The following is a 25164-nucleotide window of genomic DNA, read 5'->3' on the forward strand; positions in this document are numbered from 1 at the left end:
ATCAACAGCGTCCTGAGGAAGATTTAGATTATGAACTAAATTGAAATATTAGTTTTGTGAGAATCTTAAAAACATCAGATTACTTCCTGTCCTCGTTCTGGAGACGAGTCCTGTCCTCGTTGCTCGTCCGTCTTCTCTGGTTGACGTTGTTTTCTCTCCTCAGTGTATTTCTTCTACTGATTTGCTCCTGAAGACGAACCAACACGTCACAGGACGAGTCTTCACCGACAAACACTGAACCCACCAAATCCAGCCTCTTCATCCTCCTCCTCCTCTTCCTCACCTTCCCCACAAACCTTCGTGCATGATCTGAAATGTGCTCCAGTGCCTCCAGGTTTCTCTGCTTCCTGCAGAAAACTCTCAGCTGACCAGCAGGAGGGTGTAATACTGACGAGGACCAGAAGGGGGCGCTCTCTGCGTAAGGACGGCTGCTTTTCTTTCCTTTGAATCATCACTGAACATTATTTTAAACACTTCATTTCTCTTCTTCCTCATGTCTGTTGTACTTGCTGCCCCCTTGCTGTCAGTGTTGGAACTGCTACAGCTGTATTTCCACCATGAGCAGAAATCCTCCATAAATCAGAATCATATGTTTCTCCATTTGTCCTTTTAACTGATGTTTCCTCTCCTGGTTTTATCTGTAATCCTCTCGTGACTCAACCCGACGTCCTCTCAGTTTCTGTGTTTGAAACTTGATGCTTCGTTCTGAACCGTCTGTAAAGATTGTTTATAAGAATGTTTGGTGAGTGTAGTTTGAATCGTCTATGAGGCTGTAGATATTAAAGGATGGATTATGAAGAGAGAAGTTTCAAACTGTAAATGACACAAAGACATGTTGAGGTGATTCTCATTGTGAGCTGGGATCAAATAAACTCATATTTGCAAAAGAAATGAAGCGTGTGAGTGTTTTTTATTGAATTCTGCTTGTGAGAATAAACTAATTTTAGTTTATCACATTTTCATTTCCTGTTTCACGTGATCTCGGGAAATCAAAATGTAATAACTTCTGAAATATGTATCTTAAGAATGAAATAAATAAAATGTCTGATCCCATGTCTGTTCAGTGTTTCCGTACAGAACAAGTAATTAATTTGTTTTTTTTATTTTTTATTTAGGTCCCAAAAAAACATCATAATAACATTATATCAATAATATTAATACAGAAATTGAAAAAAGGAGGAAAAAAAATAAAATAGCTTTTCTGTCCACCGCCTCAAACTTGTGGGTCGGGGGGGGGGGAGGGAATCGATCGTCCAGAAAAACTCTGTAAAGTCTGTTTGGGGTAGGGGGGGTGGGGGGGCGTGGTCTGGGCGTGGTGTCAAGCTTGGGCGCGCTGTCCGTCATTCTGCTGTGCACCAATCAGGAATGTCGAGGTGAGGCAGGGGGTGGTTTCCGAGGTAAAGAGCCGAGGTCGAGTTTACTGCTGCGACATCTGAAGAAGAAACCAGACGTTACACTTCTGAGAAACGACCTCGTCAAGGACCAACAAATATTATACATACAACTTCAAATTCAATTAATGTATCGCAAAGCTTTGTTAATAAAGGTATTTAAAGTTTTAAATTAATTACCAGCACTCCCCTCTGAAACCTAATCAGTTGAAGACGAGTCATAAAAATAACTCTTCTTCTATTTGTAGGTCTCCAGTAAATAAACAAGTTATAATAATAAGATGACAAAATTTATATTAGTTTTCAGATGTAAACATTCACCTGAAAATAAAGTTTATTAAACCATAAAAAAAAAAATCAAGTGATGACAACTTCAACTGATGACAACTTCAAGTGTGTATGCATGTTTGTGTGTTACCTGTTGTGTCTGTGTGTTACCTGTGTGTGTTACCTGTTGTGCCTGTGTGTGTTACCTGTTGTGTCTGTGTGTGTTACCTGTTGTGTCTGTGTGTGTTACCTGTTGTGTCTGTGCCTGTGTGTTACTTGTTGTGTCTGTGTCTGTGCGTTACTTGTTGCGTCTGTGCCTGTGTGTTACTTGTTGTGTGTGTGTTACCTGTTGTGTCTGTGCCTGTGTGTTACCTGTTGTGTCTGTGTTACCTGTTGTGTCTGTGCCTGTGTCTGTGCCTCGGGCCCCCTGCTGGCCAGCCGGCTCAGGATGTTCCTCTCTGACATCTGGAGCCGCACAGCGACCGGCGGTATCCGAGCGATGGTCGCTGGGAGGCGGGTCACGTCAGCCTTCATGTCACTCAGCAGCTCCTCCAGCTGCTTCAGCACTGAGAGAGAGAGGGGGGGGGGTGCGAGTGATGAGGACCTGTCACAGCAGATTGACGCTCACACCTTCCAGCTGTGACTCTGTCTCCTGATTGGTCGTTACCTTTGTGCAGGACGGCGTTGGCCGGCTTGTTCCCGGACATGGACTCTTTGCTGAGGTGCTGGTGCGACTCGGCCAGACACTCCACCTCGCTGAAGCGCGTGTTGAGCGCCATGGAGGGGTGGGAGGGGTCCTCCGACATGTTGAGGTAGGCGGCGCGGCGCAGCTGCTCCTCGATCACCAGCGCCTGCTCCAACAGCTGGAGGGGGGGAGGAGGAGGGGGAGGAGGAGGAGGAGGAGTCAGCGAGGAGGCAGCACCATCAAGACACCAACAAGCTACACTGGGTTTTCTGTCGTTTATAATAAAAACAATAACTGAAACCAGGACTGAGGCTACTCCACACGATTACAAGTTTCCAGCCTCGTCACCAGAGACTTGTGTAACTTCTCTAAAGTCTCGTGTTGTTTGGTTCTAGTTGTAAAACTCTGGGTTTGTGTTTTTATTCTGGACAAACAGAACGTTCTCTTCCTGATTGGTTCTCATCAGTCACATGACTCGACTCCCAGCGGCGAACACTTCCTGTCAGAAACAGCTCCACCACCCCCCCCCCCCATCAGGACCACCCGCTGGTACCTTGAAGCGTCTGGCGAGGAACTTGTTCTTGATCTCCAGGAAGTTGCCCCGGCTCATCTCTCCCTTGAAGGGCTCGTTGAGGATGGCGAACTTCACGTCGTTCTGGATGTCCTGCCAGCGGGCGTAGCCGTGTCTGGGGGGGGGGGGGGCGGTCAAGGGCACAACACATTGACATCGACATGTTTTTAAAACCCCGGCCGGCGGTCGACAGACGGACTCAAACACAAACAAACAAACATAAACCATGAAGGATACTGGATGATGCCGGCCAGCAGCCAGTAGTCATGGCGGCGATGCCAGATCTCGTTGGTCTTCTTGGTCACCGTGGCAGCGCGCTCCTCGTTCTGCCACAGGGAGTGAAGCTCTGAAGAGAGAGAGAGAGAGAGAGACGACAACGTCAGCAACACAACCACAACACAACTCCACACAGCGGGTTTCTGTGAGTGTGTGTTTGTACCTGTGAATCCTCCGTCTGCGATGTTGAACATGAACCTGGTCTTCGCCTTCTTCTTCTCCTCGCTGACGGCTGCAGCTGTGGCAGCGGCGGCGGGGGTGGGGGGGGCAGCGGCGGCGGTGGCAGCGGTTGCAGCAGCGGCAGCGGGGGTGGAGGGGGTGGGGGCGGGGGCGGCGCCCTCCTTGCTCTCTCCGTTCTGCAGCTTGGCCGCCTCCTCCTTCGAAGTCTCCTTCTCCTCCTTCGTCTCGGCTGCTCGAGGAAACAATCGATTAAAGAACATAAATCTCATCGCCCGCTGATCTCAGATCTGATTCTTGTGTGAAATGATTTAAATGTTTGAAGATGAACAGAGTGAAGAACCTTTCTTCTCGTCTGCAGCCGGTGTCGTTTCCATCTTTTCTGTTTTGTCTTCTTTCTTTTCTTCTGCTGCAAAAACAAATTAAAAACTTTAAAACAACGACAGCAACAAAAGGAACATTTTAAATGTAACAGAAACTTTATAAAACATTTTGTCAGATCACAAACAGGAAGCTGAGGTTCATCTGGAGATTTGATGCCTTGAAGTAAACTTTTAAAATCACTTGTTTCACCTTTGACCTCCAGGTCCTCAGGTTTGACCTCTGCTGCGTCCGTCTTTTCCTCTGAAGGAGACTTTGTTTCCTCCGCTGCCTCCGGACTCTTCTTCTCGCTCTCTCCTTCCTTCTCTTTCTCCTTCTCCTTCTTCTCCTCCGTCTCGCCCTCCTTCTCCTTCACGGTCTCTGCGTCTCCTTTGATTGGTTTGTCCGTTTCCATCGGCTCCTCCCCGTTCTTCTTCTTCTCCTCTTCCTCGGCTGCTGTTGGACTCTTCTCGTCATCGTCTGGAATCGCGATCACCTGCAGCCGACAGAGGGATTTAGACACTCGATGGGGGGGGGGGGGGGGACATTCTCCTCTTCTATTATTGAATTCTGAGAGCAGGAGTAAGAACGTTGGAGTCTCACCTCGTCCGTCACCTTCACCGGCTCTTTACTGTTCTTTTCTGCCTCGAGCTCTTTCTTCACCTCCTTCTCTCCTTCCTTCAAAGCCTCGTCAATCTTTATCGACTCGTCAACTAAAACAAACAGACTTGATTAGTATATTTATATTTACATTCCATCAGAAAATCTTTAGTTAAGAGACTAATTTACAGTGAAAAGGTTGAAGAGTAACTCGACTTTGTGTTAGATTGTGTGTGTGTGTGTGTGTGTGTGTGTGTGTGTGTGTGTGTGTGTGTTACCTGGAGCAGGAGTGTTGGGCTGCGTGTCAGCGGGGGTTCCGGTGGACGGGGTCTTCCCGGGCGACTCGGGCTGAGCGGCCGCCCTCTTGTTCTCCTCCAGCTCGGCCATCCACGGCATCGACCACTGACCGTTCACGTGCTCGAACTCCTGCACCTGGAAAACAAGAGAACATCCACTTAGTGCTTCACAGACACATGAACAAGTGAAGATAAAAACCATCTAATGGATAAATCCACCAGGAGGCGCTGTGTCCACGTGTCAACCTAAAGTCAGCTGTTCTTCTGAGTTTTTTTATTTACCTTCTTTCGAATCAGCGACATCACGCCGATACGGGTGAGGACATGTTGCCGGGACAAACCCTCCCTGGGGACGCCGTCCGCGAAGGTCTCGGCGCCGTCGGCTCCGGGTTCACAGAGGTGACGCATGAACAGAGAGACGTAGGCCCTGAGGGGGGGGGGAGAGAGAGAGAGAGAGAGAGAGAGAGAGTTGAGGTGAGCAGAGTCTCCAGCAGGAGGGAGTCATGGTGCAGTTTGCTGGAGAGCGTTTCTTACTTGAACTCCTTCTCAGACTTCCCTCGCAGGTCTCGGACCAGCCACTGGGTGGTGAAGGCATCCTGGGGGGGCATCCCATAACGCATCACTGCGTTCAGGAAGGCCTTCCTCTGCCGAGAGTTGAAACCCAACACCTGGAGAGAGACAGAGATCTTTAGACACAGGACTTGAGAATCGTGTGGAAGGGGTCGGGGGCGGGAGCCGAGCTGCTCACCTCGATGTTGCCTCCCACCCTGGCCAGCAGGGGGGGCAGTGGTTTGTCTTTGTCGTTCCTGAGGCCCTTCCTGTTCGGCCTGCGGGAGTTGGCTGCAGAGAAAAAGAGTTCCAGATGTTACACAGATGAAAAATGATGCTTGAATGAAAATGATCTTTAAAGTTTCTGCGTCTTTCTCTGGTTTTATATCTTGTTTTTGTTTATCTGCGTTTAGATGATAAAACTGAACCAGAGGCTCCAGATTTTGTTTTATTTATTAAATATCACTTTGAGCTCCACGGACAAACAGGAAGAAGTGTCCTCACCTTCTGATCGCTCGTCAAAGTCCTCGTCTCCTTCCTCCGAGGCCACAGAGTAATCCGATTGGCCGTCGGATTGGTCATCCTGCCAATCAGCTTTGAGATAAAGATAAAAAACACACTGGGTTAGAACCCAACTCGCCTCTTGCTTTACAGACTGACGGCAGCTGTGCAATGGAATATTTGAATAGATATTTGAAGTATGTGGATCTGATACGAAGTACCTCTCCTACCTCGGTCTTCCTGTGACCCGTCGTTGTAGTTGACCTGCTTGCGGATCCGTTTTCCTTTGCCGAGGTTCCGGGCCAGATCCTCCTGCTGCTGCTCGTAGTGGTGACGCAGCAGCTTCTCCCAGTAGTCCGGATCCACGCTCTCCTCCTGCTTGATGATCTCCCGCTGCACCTCCTCCTCCTGAGCGACGGGGAGAAGACGTGAGAGGGAGGAAGGGACGGGGACAAAGTGAAGGAGACGTGGACCAGCTGCAGGCGCTCACCTCCTCCTCCTCGTCCTTGACCACGTACTGGGCCACCTTGAAGGAGCTCAGGTACTCGTTCATGCTCTGCAGCTCCGTGTCGTCGGTGGCGCTCTGGTCTCGGTCCAGCAGTCGGTCGATGGCCTTGTCGTCGTAGTGGATGATGCTGCTGTCCTCGGGGGTGGCGACATATTCCTTGTTTGTAGATCTGTGAAAACCTGAAGACGAAGACACATCAGTTAAAATCTCACTTATCATTATCATCTTTAATTAAACCTCTTGTTCCTGAGGATCTTAAATCCATCCTCACCTTCCAACTCGTCCTTGAAGAGCTGCTCGGTTCCGAACTTCAAGATGTCGTCCAGCTCCTGTTTGGACATCGAGCCGGTCTTGGATCCGAGACCAGGTCTGACCACCAGGTGAGTCAGCATCATCTTCTTCTTGGCGACCTGGATGGAGGCGGGAGGAGAACACGGGTCAGGAAGTGACACTTATTTCTCAGAGGATAATTCATGGATCTATGAGTTGTGTGATTTGCTGCAGATAGAACTGTGGTTTCCTGGTTTGTTATTCAGCCACAGGACAAACAAACAGAGTCAATAACCTGTAATCACAGATCTGCAGCATAAAAAGACGAGTTTGTGTTAAAGAGAAGAAGTCGTGGTCACCTGAGTGATCCTCTCCTCCACAGAGGCCTTGGTCACGAAGCGGTAGATCATCACCTTCTTGTTCTGACCGATACGATGAGCTCGGCTGAAGGCCTGAACAGGGAGGAGGAAGTCAGAGATGTTAACACACAACACAACCAAGCTTCACATGTTCACAACCAGACAGACACACTGGGTCTAATGCAGGAGAACAGAGCTGCTCGTCAGGTACCTGGATGTCGTTGTGAGGGTTCCAGTCGGAGTCGTAGATCACGACGGTGTCGGCCGTGGCCAAGTTGATACCAAGACCTCCGGCTCTGGTTGAGAGCAGGAAGGCAAACTGCTGGGCTCCAGGAGCTGAGGGGAGGAAAGCAAGATCAGTATATTAATATATATAAGTATAGAGTCACAGTTTTCATTTGGAGTCAAAGACAAAGGTCGAAGCTAAGATAGAATCACAGAATTGACGGTGTTTTGGTTCCCGTCTCACCGTTGAAGCGATCGATGGCTTCCTGCCTCATGCCGCCGGTGATTCCTCCGTCAATCCTCTCGTACTTGTAGCCCTCGTTCTCCAGGAAGTCCTCCAGCAGGTCCAACATCTTGGTCATCTACAGACACAGAGGAGACGCTTTGTGAAGTCTCGTGTATTTAGCAATGAATAAAATTAAAACAGGTTTGAAAGCTCTGAGTCTTTACAGAAAAGAAGATAAACCTGAGGGGTATCAACAAAAAGAACATAAATTTGTTCATTATAATTTAGTTTCTCAACTTTGGTCACTTTGATTTTACAGATCATATTTGGTCGTACCTGTGAAAAGATGAGAACTCGGTGTCCTCCGTTCTTCAGCTTCCTCATCATCTTCTGCAGCAGCGTCAGTTTCCCGGCTCCTTTAACCAGAGCGCCGCCGTCGTACATCCCGTTGGGCATCTTAGGAGCTTCCTGTCGGGGGGGAACCAATCAAACATTCAGGCTCTGTGAACTCTAACGTGTCTGCTGAACTTTCTTCTTCTGCTTCTGAGCAGCTCTTCACTGAAACAGGACGGGTTCTGTACCATAGCGGCCGTGGGGAAGAGGTAGGGGTGGTTGCAGCATTTCTTCAGGTCCATGACCACGTTGAGCAGAGAAACCTGGTTTCCTCCACCTTTGGTGTTCAGGGCCTCAAAGTTTTTCGTCAGGATGAATTTGTAGTACTTCCTACAGAGAACAAGCAAATAACAGGATTTACACATCTAGTCTATGAAATTCTCAAATCAATCTGATGTTACTGGTGAAGCCCAAAGTCACAGATCACACATCTTCTGTTACTTATAACACTGATGAGAACATGGTGTCGCTGTGCCTCTCGCTCCGACTCACTTCTGCATGGGGCTGAGCTCCACCCTCAGGATGAGCTCGGTCTTGGAGGGCATGTGCTTGAAGACGTCGGCCTTCAGCCTCCTGAGCATGTGAGGACCCAGCATGTCGTGCAGCTTCTTGATCTGGTCCTCCTTGGCGATGTCGGCGAACTCCTCCAGGAAGCCTTCCAGGTTACTGTGGACACGGAGATGAAGACGTGATTTAATATCCTGCCTCCACACGGGGCTGAGAGCAGAAATCTGCGGCTGTGGACGAACCACTTCTAGTTCTTCTAACCTTCAACATTAAGATGACAGGGAGAAGTGTTTCTACTGTGGCTAACGTGATTTAATACGACAGAATCTGCAGCTACCTGAACCGCAGAGGTGTGAGGAAGTTGAGCAAGTGGAAAAGCTCCTCCAGGTTGTTCTGCAGAGGAGTTCCTGTCAGCAGCAGCTTGTGCTGCAGAGGGTAGTTGTTCAACACCCGGAAAAACTGTGGCAGAGGAAACACGGAGCACGTTCATGAGTTACAGCTGCAGTCACATAGCTTTGATTCAGACACGTCTATAACTGTGGTCTATAACAGGATTTAAACATCACAGATTCAGAGATCAGGGCTTTGAAATTAAAACTGAGAGACAGATTGATAAAGACTCCTGAACTAAATGATCCCCGAGCACAGACGAACGTGTCTGTACCTTGGACTGGTTGTTCTTCAGCCGGTGAGCCTCATCCACCACCAGGCAGGCCCAGTCGATGGAGCCCAGGATCGCCATGTCGATGGTGATCAGCTCGTAGGACGTCAGCAGGACGTGGAACTTCACGGCCGAGTCTTTCTGTTGGAGGGAATCGACAGAACAGATGTTGACACTGTTTGGACTTACTGAGGCGTTGGGATTCTCCATGTCAGTCTCCTCACCTTCATCCTGGAGGCCTTCTTCCCTCCTCGGATGGCGTTGTCCTCGTAGGAGAACTCGTTCTCTCGGATCACGGCCCTGCTGTCCTTGTCGCCCACGTACGTCACCACGTAAAGGTCGGGCGCCCACATCTCAAACTCTCGCTCCCAGTTGATGATGGTGGAGAGCGGCGCGCTGACCAGGAACGGCCCCTTGGAGTGGCCCTGGAGACGCAGACAGGAGATGAGCTCAGCGTGTCCAGCAACACAATGGACGTGTGCTTCAAATGATAAACTGGGTATTTCACAGTTTCTGTCTGTTACTGCTGCAGTTCTTTGTAATATAATAATAATAATAATCTTGTTTTTAAAACGGATGTGGAAGTAGGACAGCTGCACATCACAAATAAAGAGGAACATTTGCTCGTTTGCAATTCCAAAATGAGGTTTGAGCCTTTTGGTTAAAGACTGATGAATATATATATATTTACGATTCAATAGAGGTAAACTTTATTAAACCTTAAATGACAAATGAATCCTGTGAGATGTCAGAATAGAAGGGTTAGTTTTCAAATTGATTATTTTGTCCGTCTTTAAAGTTCCTAGAAAAACAAACAAACCAAACTCATAAATCATGAAATCAACTGATCAAGTCACTTATTGTTACTGCTCTAATTTTTTATTTAAAAAAGATCCAGATCACAAAGCTTGAATTAAAAGTTTATAAAATGTACAAAGGTGTAAATTCAGTGTAATTCAAATTTTTTTTAAAGAAGCTCCTGCTTGACAGGAAGTGTATTCTGGCCTCCCGGCTTTAGGTGGCAGTAGCTACACACGTGATTTGAGCCTGTGAATGTTTACTGTTCAGAATCCAACTTAATGTCGTCAGATTTCACTGACTTACACAAAATGGCTGAACGGTTCCCGGCCAATAGGACGTCAGCTACTTATTGACAGGCAAACAATAAAGTCTTAAAACTGATGATGAAACTAAAATCGATAAAAATCAGAGAGAAGAGAAACTTTAAATCAAAACTAACAAGTTCTGTTGAAAAAGAAGCTTTTCCCCACAGAGACATGTTCAGTGTGTGGAACCAGGGGGGGGAGGGGGGGGGGTGTTTACAACGCACCTCTTTGTACAGCGAGGACAGGAAGACGGCCGTCTGCACCGTCTTGCCCAGCCCCATCTCGTCAGCCAGGATGGTGTCCGTGCCCTGAGCCCAGGAGAACCGCAGCCAGTTCAGCCCCTCCAGCTGGTAGGGGTGCAGCGTCCCCCCCGTGCTGTCCAGGTACTCCGGCTGCTTCTCAAACTTTATCGTCGGCTGCAAACGGAAAACACAACAGAGATTTATAAACACAGTCACGGATTAAATGAGGTCAGAGATCACTTTCAGGGTTTCTGCAGGTTAACATATAACAGACCCAGCCGGTTGATTCTTCGTGTGCTGACAATTCTTTACTGAAAAATGTATTTCAATAAACTCTAGCATTTTGTTTGTTAGATAAAGATTTTTAATGTCTCATCAAACTTTAAAACTGCTACAGAGGATGTCTGATAAATCCCGTTCCAGGGACCTGAATGCTGACTCGTCAAATTAAATTGTTTTACGAGTTTGAACATGATCACAAATTCAAACTTGTTGATGACTTCAGAGTCATTAAGTTCAGATTTCATAGTGATAAGATGAATCCGGTCTGGACTCACGTCTATGACGGGGTTCTCTGGAGGCCTGTCCGGACGCTTGACTCGTCCTTTGACCTTTATCTTCTTGCCGGGTCGCCCCTCGTCTCCCATCATCAGCTCCCTGGAACAAACGCACACAGTTAGCAAACCACCGGGGGCTGTCGGAGGGGCCGGGACATGGCACTGGGACATGTCACTGGGACTGGTTCTAACCTGTGGTGCCAGTACTGCACTTTGTAATGGTCGAACTCGGGGACGTCCATGTCGTCGGCCTCCCACGTGGCCTGGTCGTACGCCAGCTCTCTCCACTTGATCAGGTAGTGGATGTTGTTCTTTCGGTCCAGACTGGAGAACACAGCAGAGAAAAGAACTCAATCACTGGGATGAAGAAATGAGTCGATATGAAGAGTTTAAAAACATCCTGACTTCCTAGAGGAGATTAGTTGTGTTTGACAGTTTCCTCCTCTGATCTCTACTAATGGTTACGTTTAAGACGGACAAGTCAGGTCAGAGCGCCGACCTGTGGTTGATGATGCGGTGGATCACCAGCCACTCCATCTTGATCCCGAAGCGGAGGTACTTCTCCTCCAGCTGTGCGTACATGGGGTCCTTGCTTTTCCTTTTCAAGCTCTTGGTCTCGTCCCCTTCAGCCGAGTCGATGGGCGGCGGATCGTCCATGTCGTTCTTCCTCTGGTAGTTCCTGAACATCACCTGGCAGTGGAGCTCCAGCTGACGGGGGGGGGGGAGAGGGAGTGAGAGACGTCAATACATGAATGATCATAAAGACCAGAAAGTGTTTGAGGTGTGTGTCTGTGTGTTGTTGACCCACACACCTGGAGCTCTGTGACCCAGGAGCAGTGCCAGTACGACATGTTGGACCACTTGGCGAAGAACTCACGGTCCGGCCGCCCGGCCAGCGGCGAGGGGTCGGGGGCGTCGGCTGCCAGCTCCGGGGCGCGAGGGACGGGTGTGGGGGAGGGGGGGGCGCCCCAACGCCAAGTCAGGATCTTCTGGATCTTCCCCTTCATGGGGGCACACTGCAGGAGAGGAGGGGCCGAGGTTAGTCATCGTTGTTTATTCATTTCTTCGATAAAGCTGCAATAAAATCATCATGTCTAAATGTTCCTCTGCTTGTTCAATAAAAGCTTCTTCTAATCAGGAACTGCTGATCAGGAGCAGGAACCAGATGTTTGAAGGTCTCCAGGTTTCACTCACCGTGCAGCGCGGGCAGATCCACTCTCCGTTGGGGATCTCCGGGAGCGGCGGGTTGAGGCAGTGGATGTGATAGGACGAGGGGCACGAGTCGCAGCACAGCAGCTCTCCTCCGTCTTTGCAGACCCTGCAGAACTCCATGTGGTGGTCGTCCTCCTCCATTTCTGCCTCCACGGGGTCCTCCTCGGCCTCGGAGACCTCCTCCCTGGCTTCCCACTGGATGCCCTCCTTCTCCTGAGATGCAGAGAGGGAGACGTGAGTTGATTTCAGGGGTTTGATCTGTGTCCTTCACAGACATATCGATAAAAGATGTTTCTACCTCACAGCTCAAGTTTCTGATTCCTAAAGACATGTAGCTTACACAGTGTGGGCAGCTCCAGGTGCCCTCTGGGGCCTTCTCCATGTCGGGGTCCAGGCAGACCATGTGGTACGCCCGGGGACACGTGTCACACAGGATGATCTCGCCGCCCTGCTGACACACCTCGCAGTAATCCTGGTGGTCCGTCTCATAGCCGTCTCCATCCTCAGCTTCTAGTTCCAAGCAGAAGAAACACTTAGACCGACATTTGACATTTAACGAGAGACGCAGGACGCGGCTGTAATCAAGGCTCTGAATTTACGACTCTGTGTTGTGTGTTTGTTGTTTGTCGGGGGGGAAACACACTCCATGAGTCACTTTCCTCTCATGAACCCATTTCCTCAGCAACACCGACAGGCTGAAATTAAAAGGCTCCTCTACAGAAATAGAAATATCCGTTTTGGTTCATTCCTCCGTGTTTACATCAAGTTCACTGATCTACATGAAGTCATGTTGTTTCTTAATCTTAACACAATGTGTGTATTCTGGCAGATTTTAAGGGCAACAAACCCGTTTATTTCCCTCATCTCATCACAGTCAACACAGAAACACTGGAGCTTCAATTTAAAGCATTTCCACAGTGAATCAGTTTCTTCTGAATTCATCCGATGACGAGCTTCATGGGCTGAGTCGGCCGGCGTCAACTAGACCAAGAGTTCGTTCTACTAAATATAACAAACTGTGCTGACTCAGTCACGGTGACTAATGTGTGTGTGTGTGTGTGTGTGTGTGTGTAAACCACCTCGATCACTTTTGTCTGTGGAATGCTTTACCCGGCACTCAGCCGTTACCATCAACCTGCAATTTTCAATCTGTAGCATGGACCTGCAGCCGGGTGCCCAGCTCCAGCTCTGAGTCACCAGGTGAAGCATGACACAGACAGCGTGATGCGTTCAGCTCCAACAGATCACACAGAACGGATGGGAGGCGATTAGTGACAAGAGGGGAAAGAAGAGGCTGAATGACGACCACACGTACCTTTCTTCTTCTTGGGTTTGCTCTTGGACGACTGTTTCTTTTTGGTTCTGCTGCTGCGACTGTTCGATCCCTCTGAGACGGAGACACTGTTCATGCTGCCGTCCTCGAAGTCGCTGTCCACCTCAGGCTCGTCCTCTTCGCTCTGAGCACAAACACAACATGTCCAGCTGCGTTAACAACACTTTCCTGTAGATGCTTTATATACAGACACAAAAAGGAGAAACCGGAGCGGGGGGGAATGCTTCATACCGACGAGCGTTTCCTTTTGCTGTTGAAGCCTCCCAGTTTGATTTTGAGAGGAGCCACTTTCTTGGTCTTGGCAAGATTTTTTTTCTCTTGAGGCTTCGCTGTAGATTTTGTCTTCTTGCGGGCGTTCGGACCTGAAGGACAAAATGAAAACAGGTCACACTCCAACCTTCTTTAGGAGAGAGCAGGAAAACGTTTGACCTGATGTTTCTTTTGTTGAACCCATGACTGTTCTGCCCCCTCTTGTCTACTCTACCTTTGCCTTCCTTGGTCTTGGCCTTCCGTAGCGGGGGTGCAGGCGGTGGCGGGGGCTCTACTGGGGGTGGAGGTGGGGGGGCAATCGGGACAACCTCTGCTACCATGTTGTCCACAGCCGCAGGTACGTTGGCGGTGGCCAGGGCGGCGTTGGCAGCTGCGGCGCCCCTCAGCGGGTTGTTGGTGCTGAACTCACGCCACTTGGCGCCCAGAACCATCATCATCTTGGACACTGCGATCTTGGGGTTCTTGGCTGCGATTAGAGGCCTGAGGACGAGAATCAGAGGATTAGAAATGTACTCCAGCATTTGGAGCGCAAAGTAAATAATGTAATGAGAATTAAAAGCAAAGAAAACGACTGTCTCATCAAATGTAAACTGAGGGATTATCGTCTGTGTGTGCATCTACCTGACGAACTGGCTGAAGGCCTTGTAGTTGGTCAGCGAGCGGTAGTCCTCCTCAGTGAAGACGTGGTCGATGTCCTCCATTCCCCAGTCATCCAGCAGCTGGGATGAAGACTTTGGCTCCTACAGGAAAAACAACAGAAACAATAAGCATCACCGATAACAAATGTTTACATCTCCTGATCTTTATCAAGGTACAAAGACAATGGGCTGAAGAGGAATCTTGTGTGAGACCCTCTGGAACCTGAACCAAACGGTCAGTGCAGTGAGGTCCACCTGCTCGCTCCCTGGAGGTCTGAGATGTTCACCAGCTGCACTGACTCCTTCAGGCTCTTTCACCTCACTGATCCTTCTGCAGTGAGCCTTTACAGTGGTCTTAGTGGGACGTCCACTTCTCGGCTGTGGACTGGTCTAAACTCTTTGAAATGACTTTGTTACCATTCCCTGCCTCGTAGCTCTAGGCCACACCCCCCAGTCTGCCTCATTTACTGGTCTCCAGTTTGGATAACTCCTGATTCCAATAAGCTTTTGTTGATGTCGTTAGCTCTGGGGTTCAAATACTGTTTCCAGTCGACACTGAAATGTATTAACGAACAATGCAACCCAAATACGAGGACATGACATTTTAATTGAACATAATTGAGATAATTACAGACTCTGCTCTAAGACCTGTTTCCACAGGACCACTTCAACCCGGTCAGTGTAGAGCAATCACAGCTAAACCGGTCAATTGATCAGAGGACAGACGTGTGGTGGACAACCTGGTTTAGCAGACACATGCAAAGCTGCGTAGCCATAACTCAATATGGGACAAAAAGACAACTGGTGCCAAGTGTCTTTGTGAACATCTATTATCCACAGCTCCTGACGTAAGAAGCTGGAGACCCATCACGCTCAGAACACGTGGAACCAGAGGTGGCTTCTTTATGGATCTGTGGTATTTTTCTGATTTACCCTGATTCGTGTAGAGGCTTTAAAAAGCTCGGCTGTGTCCTTGTGCATCACAAACTAAACTCTCCACCTCTTATAAGAAGACTTTTGTCTGCACCCCCCCCCCCCCTTATTTACACGTCCATGTCGTTGTTTTAACCAACAATACTAAAAGTTGTTCTGCCAGAAGCTGTTTAAAATCAGAGTGGCATAAAACTCTGTCCAGAACAACTGGATCCGATTTGAAAAAGCTTTATAAAACTATTATTATGACTTTATCAGACCTGAGCTGCTGGTTCAGAGGTTAAAGGGACGAACATCTGAAATAAACAACGTTCAAGAAAACAAACAATGTCACCTCCTTTGTTCAGATAGAACAAAAGAACTTGATTTGTTCTGTCATCAAGAAACAGATCATAATTGTTCAGTTCTTGTGTCGATTATTTAAATGATCTTTTAAAATGAGCTCAGGCCTTTGACCTCACAGATCCTGATCTATCTGATCGATCCGTTTAAATCCCCAAATTAATCCATGTGAAATTAGAAAAGCAGAAAATCTTCACACTGAAGATGGAACCAGTAAATGTTTGTCAGAAATCAAGATGCTGGTGATGAGCTGCAAATGGTTCCCCACCCCCCCCCCCACACACATCTTTCTCTCCTGAGTGTTTGCCTCTTGTATTGTATTAATAAATAAAACCCTGACATCACATGATCAAGTGAGCACAGATATAGAATTCAGCCACTTTGGCAACACTTTGATGAAGACGCCGTCCGTGACCTTCCTCCTCCACCCCCCCCCCCCCACGTCTCTGCCTGTAGATGGGACTGGGGGACATCTTGGCCAATGAATCAAAATGGGTTATTTAACCAAAAAGAGAAGGGGGGGGGGGGGGGGGGGGTGGGGGGGGGGGGGGTCAGGAGCGCAGTGCAGTGCCGCACCAGGCAGGGTTGTCATGGTAACAGCACATATGCCTTACACACCCGCCCCAGACGCACACACATACACACACACACACATTAACACACCCCTCGCCAGCCCCTGCAAATGTGTCATTAAATGCAAGGCCCCCTATTGGCCACCGGGCGCAGAGTCCTCCAGAAACAGCTCTTTTGTTTAAGCTTCTCTGATCTCACGTCTGTTTGTCAAACGGAAGAGCGACTCCATTACAGGTTCCCAGTCTGTGGGCCGCTTCCACCACAGACTGGTCACGCTGGGAAACGCTCAGGTGAAGCAGATAACATCGAGCACGGCTCTGTTCGGCTCAACTGACCCAAGAAGACCAGACAGCGAGACGGAGGGGACAACACCAGGACGAGGACACTGAGCCAGCTAAATGGAATGGGGCCATCAGTCACTTTATCATTTACACATGTGACATGTCAAAATATCAGCCATGATGAAGTAGGGACCATAAAGAGCATCTTTAGAAATTACTCAACCAAATAAAATGGTCAGACTAAAAGAACGTCTCCATCGGATTATTTCCATTTTATAAATTTCAATGTAGAATTTTAAAGCATCGCAGACAGAGCTGTGGTGTCGACATTTAGATGAGTCAAAATCTTTTGTCTAATAATTCCACAGATATTGGTCTGAACCTCTGGTGGTTCGAGAACTCATCCCATCTTTACACGTGTGTTGCTCAAGGGTCCCAGGAAGGTCAATATGATATCAATTTAAATGAACAGCTGACCGACGGCTGCAGTTCATAAACTTGAGTGTTGTTAACAACCACTACAACAAACAACCGGCTTCTCCATCACAGGGTTCTTCAAACCAGTCACTGGAGTCTACTGGTGAACAGCTCTTAGTGCAGCAGAGACCAGTGACTGACTGCAGGTCACTTTTAAGGTTTCAGAGAGAGAACTGCAGCCAGCGTCACCACAGACCAAGTGAACCGCTCATTCCACACAGGCAGGTCTACAACAGTTCTACAACTGACTGGTTTCTGTCTAATTACAGCGTAGATGCTTTGTCCTAGAGAAAACACTTCCTGCTTGTTTAACAATGTCTGTTGAGGAACTTCATGAAAACATAAAGCTTCACACTCAGTAATTCCCTGACACACTCATATTCTGCCTTTTCTTACCGAGCTGTCGTCATCGTCGTCATCATCGTCTTCCTCGGGCTCCGGTTCCGGCTCCTTCTTCTTGGAGGAGCTCCGCTCGGCCCCGGAGCTGCTCCTCTTCTTCTCCTTGCCACTGCTGGCCCTCTTCTTCTTCTTGCGCCCTGGAGTGTAGTCGCTGCCCTCGCTGTCCGTGCGCTGCACAGCGACACCTCCTTCCACCTCCTCCACCACACCGACGTCCATGTGCTCCGGGGAGCTGACGGGGAGTTCCTGGAACAAGGAGAGAGAAGATGAGCTTCACCAAACTGAGAACAGATGGTTCTTCAGGGACGGGACAGTGACCTCGACACTCTGGGTTTTACAACGCTAGTGACTGACAGCTGAAGAATCATGGTTCAGATTTATTCAAAAACAAAAACACATGAATTTAACTGTTTGAGTGAATTTTAGTATCGAGCAGAGGGGTTAGACTCTAAAGCTCTAGCTACACTTCAGAGACCTCTTATTACTGGAGCCTGGATAACGCTTATCGGCCGAGTAATTAATCAGCGAGTTTTATTGTAATTTAACTAAAAGGGGGGGAAAAGTGATGAAAGAAACAAATGGATTTTAAAAGTGTGAAGTGACTGAATGTAAAAATCAGAAGCATTGGAACATTTCCACACTCAGTAAATTTGACTACATGAGCAGATAATGTTTTGGGTTTTAATCACTTTTTCATGATTTTATTCAGGATCTGAACTGAACCTGGGATTATGAAATAATGTCAGATTATTGAGGTATTTTCTGTGACCACACACACACACACACACACACACACAAACAAACACACAAACAAACCTCTCTGCGCGACCGCCTCTTGCTGCCTTTACTCTCTCTGCTCTTCTTGGCCTTTTTCTTCTTCTTCACCTTTGGAGTCTCGCTCTCCGAGATCTCCTCTTCATCGTCATCTACACATCGGACCAGAGGAGACATTGTTTAGATGCACAGAGTTGTGTGTCAGCATCAGCAGACACTTGCATCACCTGCTGGAAACAGGACGCCAGCTACACAGGTACATGTTATCATTTCACAGGGAAACAGGATTTCATTGAGCTTCCAACTCACTTCCACAATTTTGGAATACGTTTCTACTCGAGTGAAATAATTCCCTCCGTCGAGGAGGTTATGTTTTCACCCCTGTTCACTTGTTGGTTCATCAGCAGGATTACACAAAAACTACTCAACAGATTTCCACTCAACCCAGTGGACAGACGGGACATTTGCCAAGAAGGGACTCATAACATTTTGGGGGCGATCCAGGAATGTTTTATCACTTTCTTTAACCTTGGGAGACGGTTTTAGAGAATATTAAATGGATCTTGATTTAAATCATAATATATATATAGAGGACTGATATCTATTAGTGTGTTAAATTTGGTGCAGCTAGTTTTAATTTAACCATTTCAGAGGTATGAACTCTACTGCAAACCGTTCTGCTCTCTTTCCACCGCTACCAGGCTGTGACCACATTCACCGGATGTCAACGGGTGTAAAACGCCCCCCCCCCCCCCCCACCCTTGAATACAGGGTTGGAATGAAAACCAGCAGGAGAACCCAACAACCAGCAGATAAACTTGTGGTGGTTGTTAATGCAAAGGATTTATTCTCGTGGTTACAAAGTGTGATTTGAAACTGATTAGTTGTGATGATGTCTCTGCTGCAGCCGTGACTTCAGAGAGGATCTCAGGCCGGAGCCTGGCACTGCCCATCGGCTCAGAGACAAGTCGTGTGCGGCACTCAGAGTCTATTAAAGTAATTGAATATGGTGAAAAGATAATGGCAGGCTGCCATTAAGATGCACCTGGTAACAAAGACCCTTAATGTGATGAGCTTTTCGGGTCGTTTAAAGGAGAACTGGCTGTGTGGATGTGGGTGGGGGAATAACTGTAAATGAAAGCGAAAGAAAAACAAGTATTTTAAAGGAAATCCAGCGCACAACCCGTTTTCCTATAAACAATGTTCACGCTTTTTTCATTGGTGAGAATAAAGAACTGTACAATAAATATCACACTTCACACCTCCATACTCTTATGGAGGAGTCACTGTTTTAGATGTAAATGTGTTTGGAAACAAGTCAGACTTCTATACATACACAACTTCTCTAGATGTTATGTGGAGGACGCGCATGCATGAACACAAATGTTTATGAGTATTTGTGACATTTGTGGTATTTCTCAGGGTAAACAGGAGATTTACAAACGAGTCTCATTCAATGAATCAAGTAAATAATTAAGAATCATCAGGCGCAGTTCTACAGATTAAATTGTTCTGTTAACTACAACTTGTGCTCACACATTAGTGCATGTTTAATAAATCTAATAACATTGATCACCACGGATTTATTAGTCAATTCATTTATTGATGGTGAATATTTTTGATCTGTGTTACAATCTCTTCGGTTGAATTTATGAAATATTTGTTTCCCAATTGTCATAATTAAGGTTTGAATGTTTTCCGTTTCTACAAAATGACAATAACCATCCCCTGAGGAAACAATAGATCACGTGTTCAATAACAGGTTTTTCCTTTGGACTCGATGTGTCTGTAGCTGCAGAATCAATATTTGAACGTGACCTCTGAATACTGATTAAATTGCCTGTTTGAGTGAAGACAATGAACATATCGCGATAAAGCTTCGTGTTCGATCGAGTCCCTCTTTCTGTTGACATCACTTTGTGCTGAAGCAGCCTCACGTGTCACAATAATGACGGTTTGTTGCCGTTTCGTGAATAAAACGTGTGTTTTACTGGTTCTCGTGTTTCACTGGGACCCGCAGGACTATTTGTTCTCAACGCTTCCACCGTGCGTGTGCGACGCGCGTGCTCGTCAACATAATACAAAGTATAAACAAAGCTAACTTTAGCCGCGGCGGGATAAAGAAGCTAACGTGTGATTGTGTGAAGCATTCTGGGGAAAGTGGGATTCGTGTTTAAACTACTCGTGGTTCTTTTTCACTTTTTGCCCCGGCGCAGTCAAACCGAGGCGCCGGCCATGAGGAGGGGAAACGGCGGAGCGTCATCCGCCAGCTTCCAAGCTAACTGGCTGCCTCCATCTTGTCATCGACACGTAAAGACAAATACCGGTAGCGAGCTAGCGTTAGGCCCCGGGAACATGCCGGCTGGTCGGCGTGACTTTCCCGCCTCGCCACCGGCATCCACCCCGTAGGTCGCTGCGGGGTTTGCGGGTAATATCGAGTCATTCCACCGGGAGAGGTTCGGCTGCAGCGCGGCCGCTGAAGGAGCGAGTTTACTAATGTAGCCGTCAGCTAACCGGTAGTTAGCATCAGCGAGATGCTAGTAGTTAGCAGCCGTGCTAATGAAACATGACTGATATGAACGTCAAAAACATCTGCTCACGCTAGCATGGACATTAGCAATTAGGGCTAACAAACGAGGCTGGTCTTACCGTGCAGTATCCGCTCCTCCGGGGCTCCGTACTCATCCCGCTCGTCCTCGCTTCCAGACATAGCGGACAGCACAAAACTTTCCACTTAGTTAGCTAGCACTTTAGCTAACTAAATAAAGTTATGGTGTGTAATCCAGAGTGGTGACCGGCCACAGTCTGCCCGGGTCCCGGTGAGAGGAGAGCAGCGGGGGGAGGGCGGCGGGCCGGGGGAATAAGAAGAGAAAAGAAAACGGAAGTGAATAATTAGCATTAAAACAAACCCATCAGCATCTCAGAGCCCTCGCCGCGGCACATGGGCTCTCTCCCGGGCGAGGGATGCGAACTTCATGTCGCCATCGAGCAGGGCAGCAAACAAAGATTAGCACCCTCACTCCATCTCCAGCTGACATGCCATCGAGCCACTATCGGTAGTTCCCATTAGCATGCGTGCTAACAGCCGCGGAACCGGCGGCCGGTCCACAACCGGGAGGAACCCCCGAGCACACTAGTGACCGGGAAGCGGAGTTAACGACACCGGCTCCTCTGAACCAGAACCTCCGGTCCGACCTCCAACAATGAAAGCAGAACCCGCGCGGTACTCACAAGTTGCTGCAGTAACTCCCGCCACAGTTTGATTCCCTCTCGGCGGATCTTCACTGGGACCGAACCGCAGACGCGCGATTTAAATACAAATTCGTGTTTTCTGTGGCAGCGTGTGCGCACGACGCGTCTCCTCTCGCTCCCTCGCACACTAACACACACCCGGCGCGCGCGCACACACACACAAAGAGATCAGGGGGCAGGCATCCCATAATATCCCCCTACAGACACACACACGCACACACACACCCCTCCCCCACTCTGCATAGTTACCTTGCAACGTACAGACCATAATAGTCAACTCACCCCCTCCCTCTCCTACAGTCTCTTCCCCATTCCTCCGTGCATGCCCCCCCCCCCCTCACACACACACACACATGCACGTGCACGTGAACACGCATATACACCTCCACCCCCTCCCTTAGCAACCGGGGTTACCATGGAGACGCCCTCCCCTCCCACCCCCGTGCGGCATCCCATAATAGTAATGAGTGCAGTCACTGACATCCCACAATAAGCATAACTCCAAAAAGAGAGATAGAAGGGAGGGGGGGGGGGAAGGAAAAGCCGTCACATGGCAACTGTGTGTGCCACATGACTGCTTAACTTGAGTGTGTGCATGTTTGCATGTGTGCGCACGCACAGTGTGTGAGGCTGAGGGCTGCTGAGCGCCGTGCACGGGATGCTGTGAGGGGGGGGGGGGCCCGGCCTTAACCCCCCCCCAGCATCACGAGGAGTCACCGGCCGAACTCCTTCACAGACCTGACTCACCATCAGGGGGGGGGGGGGGTTCAGGTCCGAGGCCAGGAGACACCAGAAAGTTGTGCGAGCAGGTTGGAAGCGTCCGGCTGCGAGGCCGAGGGCCACGGGCCGGGGTCACGGGGTCAAACTGCAGTCACAGCCCCAGAGCCCAGAAGTGAGAGAGCCCGGCCAACAGCTGAGTTAAGCTGTCTGCACACACACAGACACACACTCGCACACACTGCTTGGAAATGCATTGCAGTCAATGGTGGGAAAATCGTCTGGGTCCTAGACAGTTTTTTCCCACCATTGACTGAGTGCAGTTGGTTGGACTGGGCCGGGATGCAGAGCTGCTGGGGCTCGGCGGGGAGGAGACACTTCTGAGTGACGCCTCGCCACACGGGAAACAAACGGCCTCGTGTCAGCTAATCTGTTTCTCGGGGCCTGTGGAGACTCATGCAGAGTTTTGCGTTGTTGTTGTTGTTGTTGTTGTTGTTGAGCGCAGGGTGGAGCTTCTCTGCGGCTGCTGCGCCGGTCGCCCACAAATCTGTGAACTTCATCCGGCCTCCTCCCCGAGAACCAGCAGCTGCTTTATTCATAATACACATAGACACAAACTCACAATTGTTTTTAGTATCGGTTAAAGGGATCCTGAGCAGGTTTGATTATAGACTCTAAAATACAACTTCTACTCCGGGTCCTGAAAGTGAAGCCAATGCGAAAACTCGTGAAATCTGTGTTCTCTTGACTGACCAGCAGGGGGCGACTCCTCTGGTCGTTAAAATAAGTCAGTTGCCAGAGAAGTCTGGTGCTGTTATCAGACATGACCTCCGGTTAATGTCCAGAACATTTACTGTAGTTCGTGTTTGTGAAGCAGCAGCAGCAGGTTGTCGGGTCCGACCCGCTCACACCAACAGGAACATTGGGGGACGATCCAGGCGAGGGGCGGAGCCTGTAGAGCTGCAGGAGGCGGAGCCTGTAGAGCAGCAGGAGGCTGAAGTATAAACTCTACTGTGGACAGATCAGTGTTGTTGTTTACAGCTCATCCACACCGGTGTCGGCCCTCATCAACAGAAGCTCTGGAATCTCCTCGTCTGTCCTAGTGGACGTCTTCGTCTCTTACGTGTCCGGCTCCTCTTCTTCATCCTCAGATATCAGATATGTCCCAGAGGAGCTGAAGGTGAGAACACAAACGTCCGAGTCTGTTGCTCACGACATTCTTCAGAGTTTTGGGGGCTTCAGGAAAATCTGAAAAACGTTTGTGTTCTCACATCCATCCGTCTAGAACATTTCAGGAAAGCACCCAGTTCAGCTGGGATAAGCTACAGCTTCTCAATGGGGTCAGGTGTAGCCCCCCCCCCCCCCCCCCACACACACACACACACACACACCGGCTCCTCCACATATGGTTACTTCTGGTTTCACAAAAGCAAGATGGCAAACCAGTGGGTGAAGTCCCAGTGGGCTGACACTGGGGTGGAGGTCAGTGACGTGAGGGGGGGGGGGGGACATGTTGCCACAGAGAAAGATACTTCTATCTGAAATATGATTGAACGCTGCAGCGTGAACATTTCTATTAATCAACAGACCATGTAGGTGCCCCCCCCCCCCCCCCGTGCATGTCCGTTTGGAAGAGCCAGCTGGTGTTGGATTCCCGAGATGCATTATTCACTCATTAACAAGCTGCTGCTCCTCGTACAGGGGGGATCACGGAGGAACCACCATGTCGCAGTGCATGTGGACCGGAGCGTGAAAGGAGCTCCGGGAGGCGAGGGTTTGAATCCCTGGAGAACTGTGAGATCATGTGACGCGTGCTTCATGTTACGCTGTCCTGACACTTTGGTGTTTAACCCACTTCCTGTGTCCGTCTGACTCAGCACAGCGTCCTCTCGGCTTTGTCCCCTCGCACCGTCCCACATGAGGGACGACTCAACGTCCACCTCTCCGCCCGCTCCCCCCATTTCTTCTTCTCTTTTCTTCTCTCTCTCCCTGGGTTTGCATCTCCCCCCCTCCCCCACACTGATCCTTTCCTTGACTATGGACACAGTGTTCATGTGTGCATTTGGGGGGGGGGGGGGGGAGGTGTGGGATGAGGGGGGGAGGGGGGTAACATCCCATAATCACCAATCAGAGGGATACTGGGGGCAGTTGTCATAGAAACCTCATGCACGGCTCTCAACGCTCCTCCCACCCCCCCCCCCCCCCTCCAAAGCACTACCACCACATCACATAATGATAATAATATCATTTCTGAGGCGAAAAAGGAAAAGAAGAGGGGGAGGGGGGGGGGGGGTGTACAGACCATAATACTGCTTCTGTTCTGCTGATCACCATGGAGATGAGCAGAGGGCTGGTAGTGGGGGCAGAGGGAGAGGCGGGGTCAAATTACCATGTAAGTCAAAATGCATACCATAATACTTCTCGACTGCATCCCCCCCCCCCCCCCCCCGCTCCACCTATGCTGCCCCACAGAGCGAAGCTGCAGCAGATCACACGTCTGCCTCACGAGATAACGCACAACGCCACCGACTGGAAACACAACGACATGTGGAGGCTCAGAGGAGCTGGATGTCCAAACTGCCCCGGGACACTTTCCACCTCTGTCTCACCGTGTGTCTCACTCACAGAGACACAGCAAGTGGACAGAACACTGGTCCGGTTAATGGGGCCACGTCTCGTCCCATGGTTGAGGAGCATCCCTCAGTTTCTACAACCAGACATTCACACACCTCACAGATGTGCCTGACACGTCCCTGTCTTCTAATCCTCTATGATCGTCCTCCAGGAGACAGTTGTCCTCGCCCCTCCCTGTGCCGCTCAGGTTTTTTCCTGCCTTAGCTCTAGCTCCTTTCTAGAACACCCTGGTCCTATCAGTCGACAGGCACAATGGTTCTTTGTGCTCACGAACAACATGCTGATGTTACCGAGAACAGACTTTGTCTTTTGTTTTCACTGTCTTAGTTCAGGGCGGCACGGTGGTACAGTGGTTTCACAGCAATAAGGTTCTGGCCTTGAACCCAACCAGGGCCTTTCTCTGTGGAGTCTGTTCTCTTTGTGTCTGCTTTGGTTTTCTGCAGATTCCTCCGGCAGCACAAAGACGATCAGGTTGAGACTGTGGATTGTCTCCATCGGTCTCCGTCTCCTTTTCAGATCTGAACCACAAAGGTTTGATTTCCTGAAGAGTTTCGTCCATTTGACATCGAACTCTGATCGAACACGTCTCTTCCCCCTGTCCT

At 49.1% G+C, this 25164-nt stretch overlaps 1 protein-coding gene across 7 annotated transcripts; it reads right to left on the bottom strand.

Moving 5' to 3' along the window:
• Window positions 1-1086: 1086 nt before the first annotated feature.
• On the bottom strand, window positions 1087-21548 carry LOC128462028 (chromodomain-helicase-DNA-binding protein 4). Of its 7 annotated transcripts, none has more exons than XM_053447257.1 (41): window positions 21494-21548; window positions 20609-20764; window positions 18002-18111; window positions 17183-17431; window positions 14164-14282; window positions 13757-14022; window positions 13504-13634; window positions 13255-13396; window positions 12280-12449; window positions 11922-12152; window positions 11540-11743; window positions 11227-11435; window positions 10920-11051; window positions 10728-10827; window positions 10153-10344; window positions 9047-9247; window positions 8826-8963; window positions 8499-8620; window positions 8147-8320; window positions 7843-7984; window positions 7598-7729; window positions 7280-7397; window positions 7022-7146; window positions 6811-6903; window positions 6453-6591; window positions 6164-6360; window positions 5895-6081; window positions 5677-5766; window positions 5372-5463; window positions 5158-5291; window positions 4906-5050; window positions 4606-4759; window positions 4331-4440; window positions 3941-4223; window positions 3711-3776; window positions 3354-3599; window positions 3152-3260; window positions 2897-3029; window positions 2326-2521; window positions 2049-2224; window positions 1087-1432 (listed from the first exon to the last, which is right to left on the bottom strand). In XM_053447257.1, the coding sequence occupies exons 2-41, from the start codon at window positions 20667-20669 to the stop codon at window positions 1418-1420; spliced, it is 6033 nt and encodes a 2010-aa protein (XP_053303232.1). In that variant the 5' UTR covers window positions 20670-20764; window positions 21494-21548; the 3' UTR covers window positions 1087-1417. The 7 variants fall into 7 exon arrangements, with proteins under 7 accessions (XP_053303232.1, XP_053303231.1, XP_053303236.1 ...); XM_053447256.1 differs by having other exon boundaries at window positions 21461-21543; XM_053447261.1 differs by lacking the exon at window positions 21494-21548 and adding an exon at window positions 21191-21441 and having other exon boundaries at window positions 5904-6081; window positions 12280-12446.
• Window positions 21549-25164: the final 3616 nt, after the last annotated feature.

The sequence above is a fragment of the Pleuronectes platessa genome, chromosome 18 (genome assembly GCF_947347685.1).
Source record: "Pleuronectes platessa chromosome 18, fPlePla1.1, whole genome shotgun sequence".
Taxonomy (NCBI): Eukaryota; Metazoa; Chordata; class Actinopteri; order Pleuronectiformes; family Pleuronectidae; genus Pleuronectes; species Pleuronectes platessa.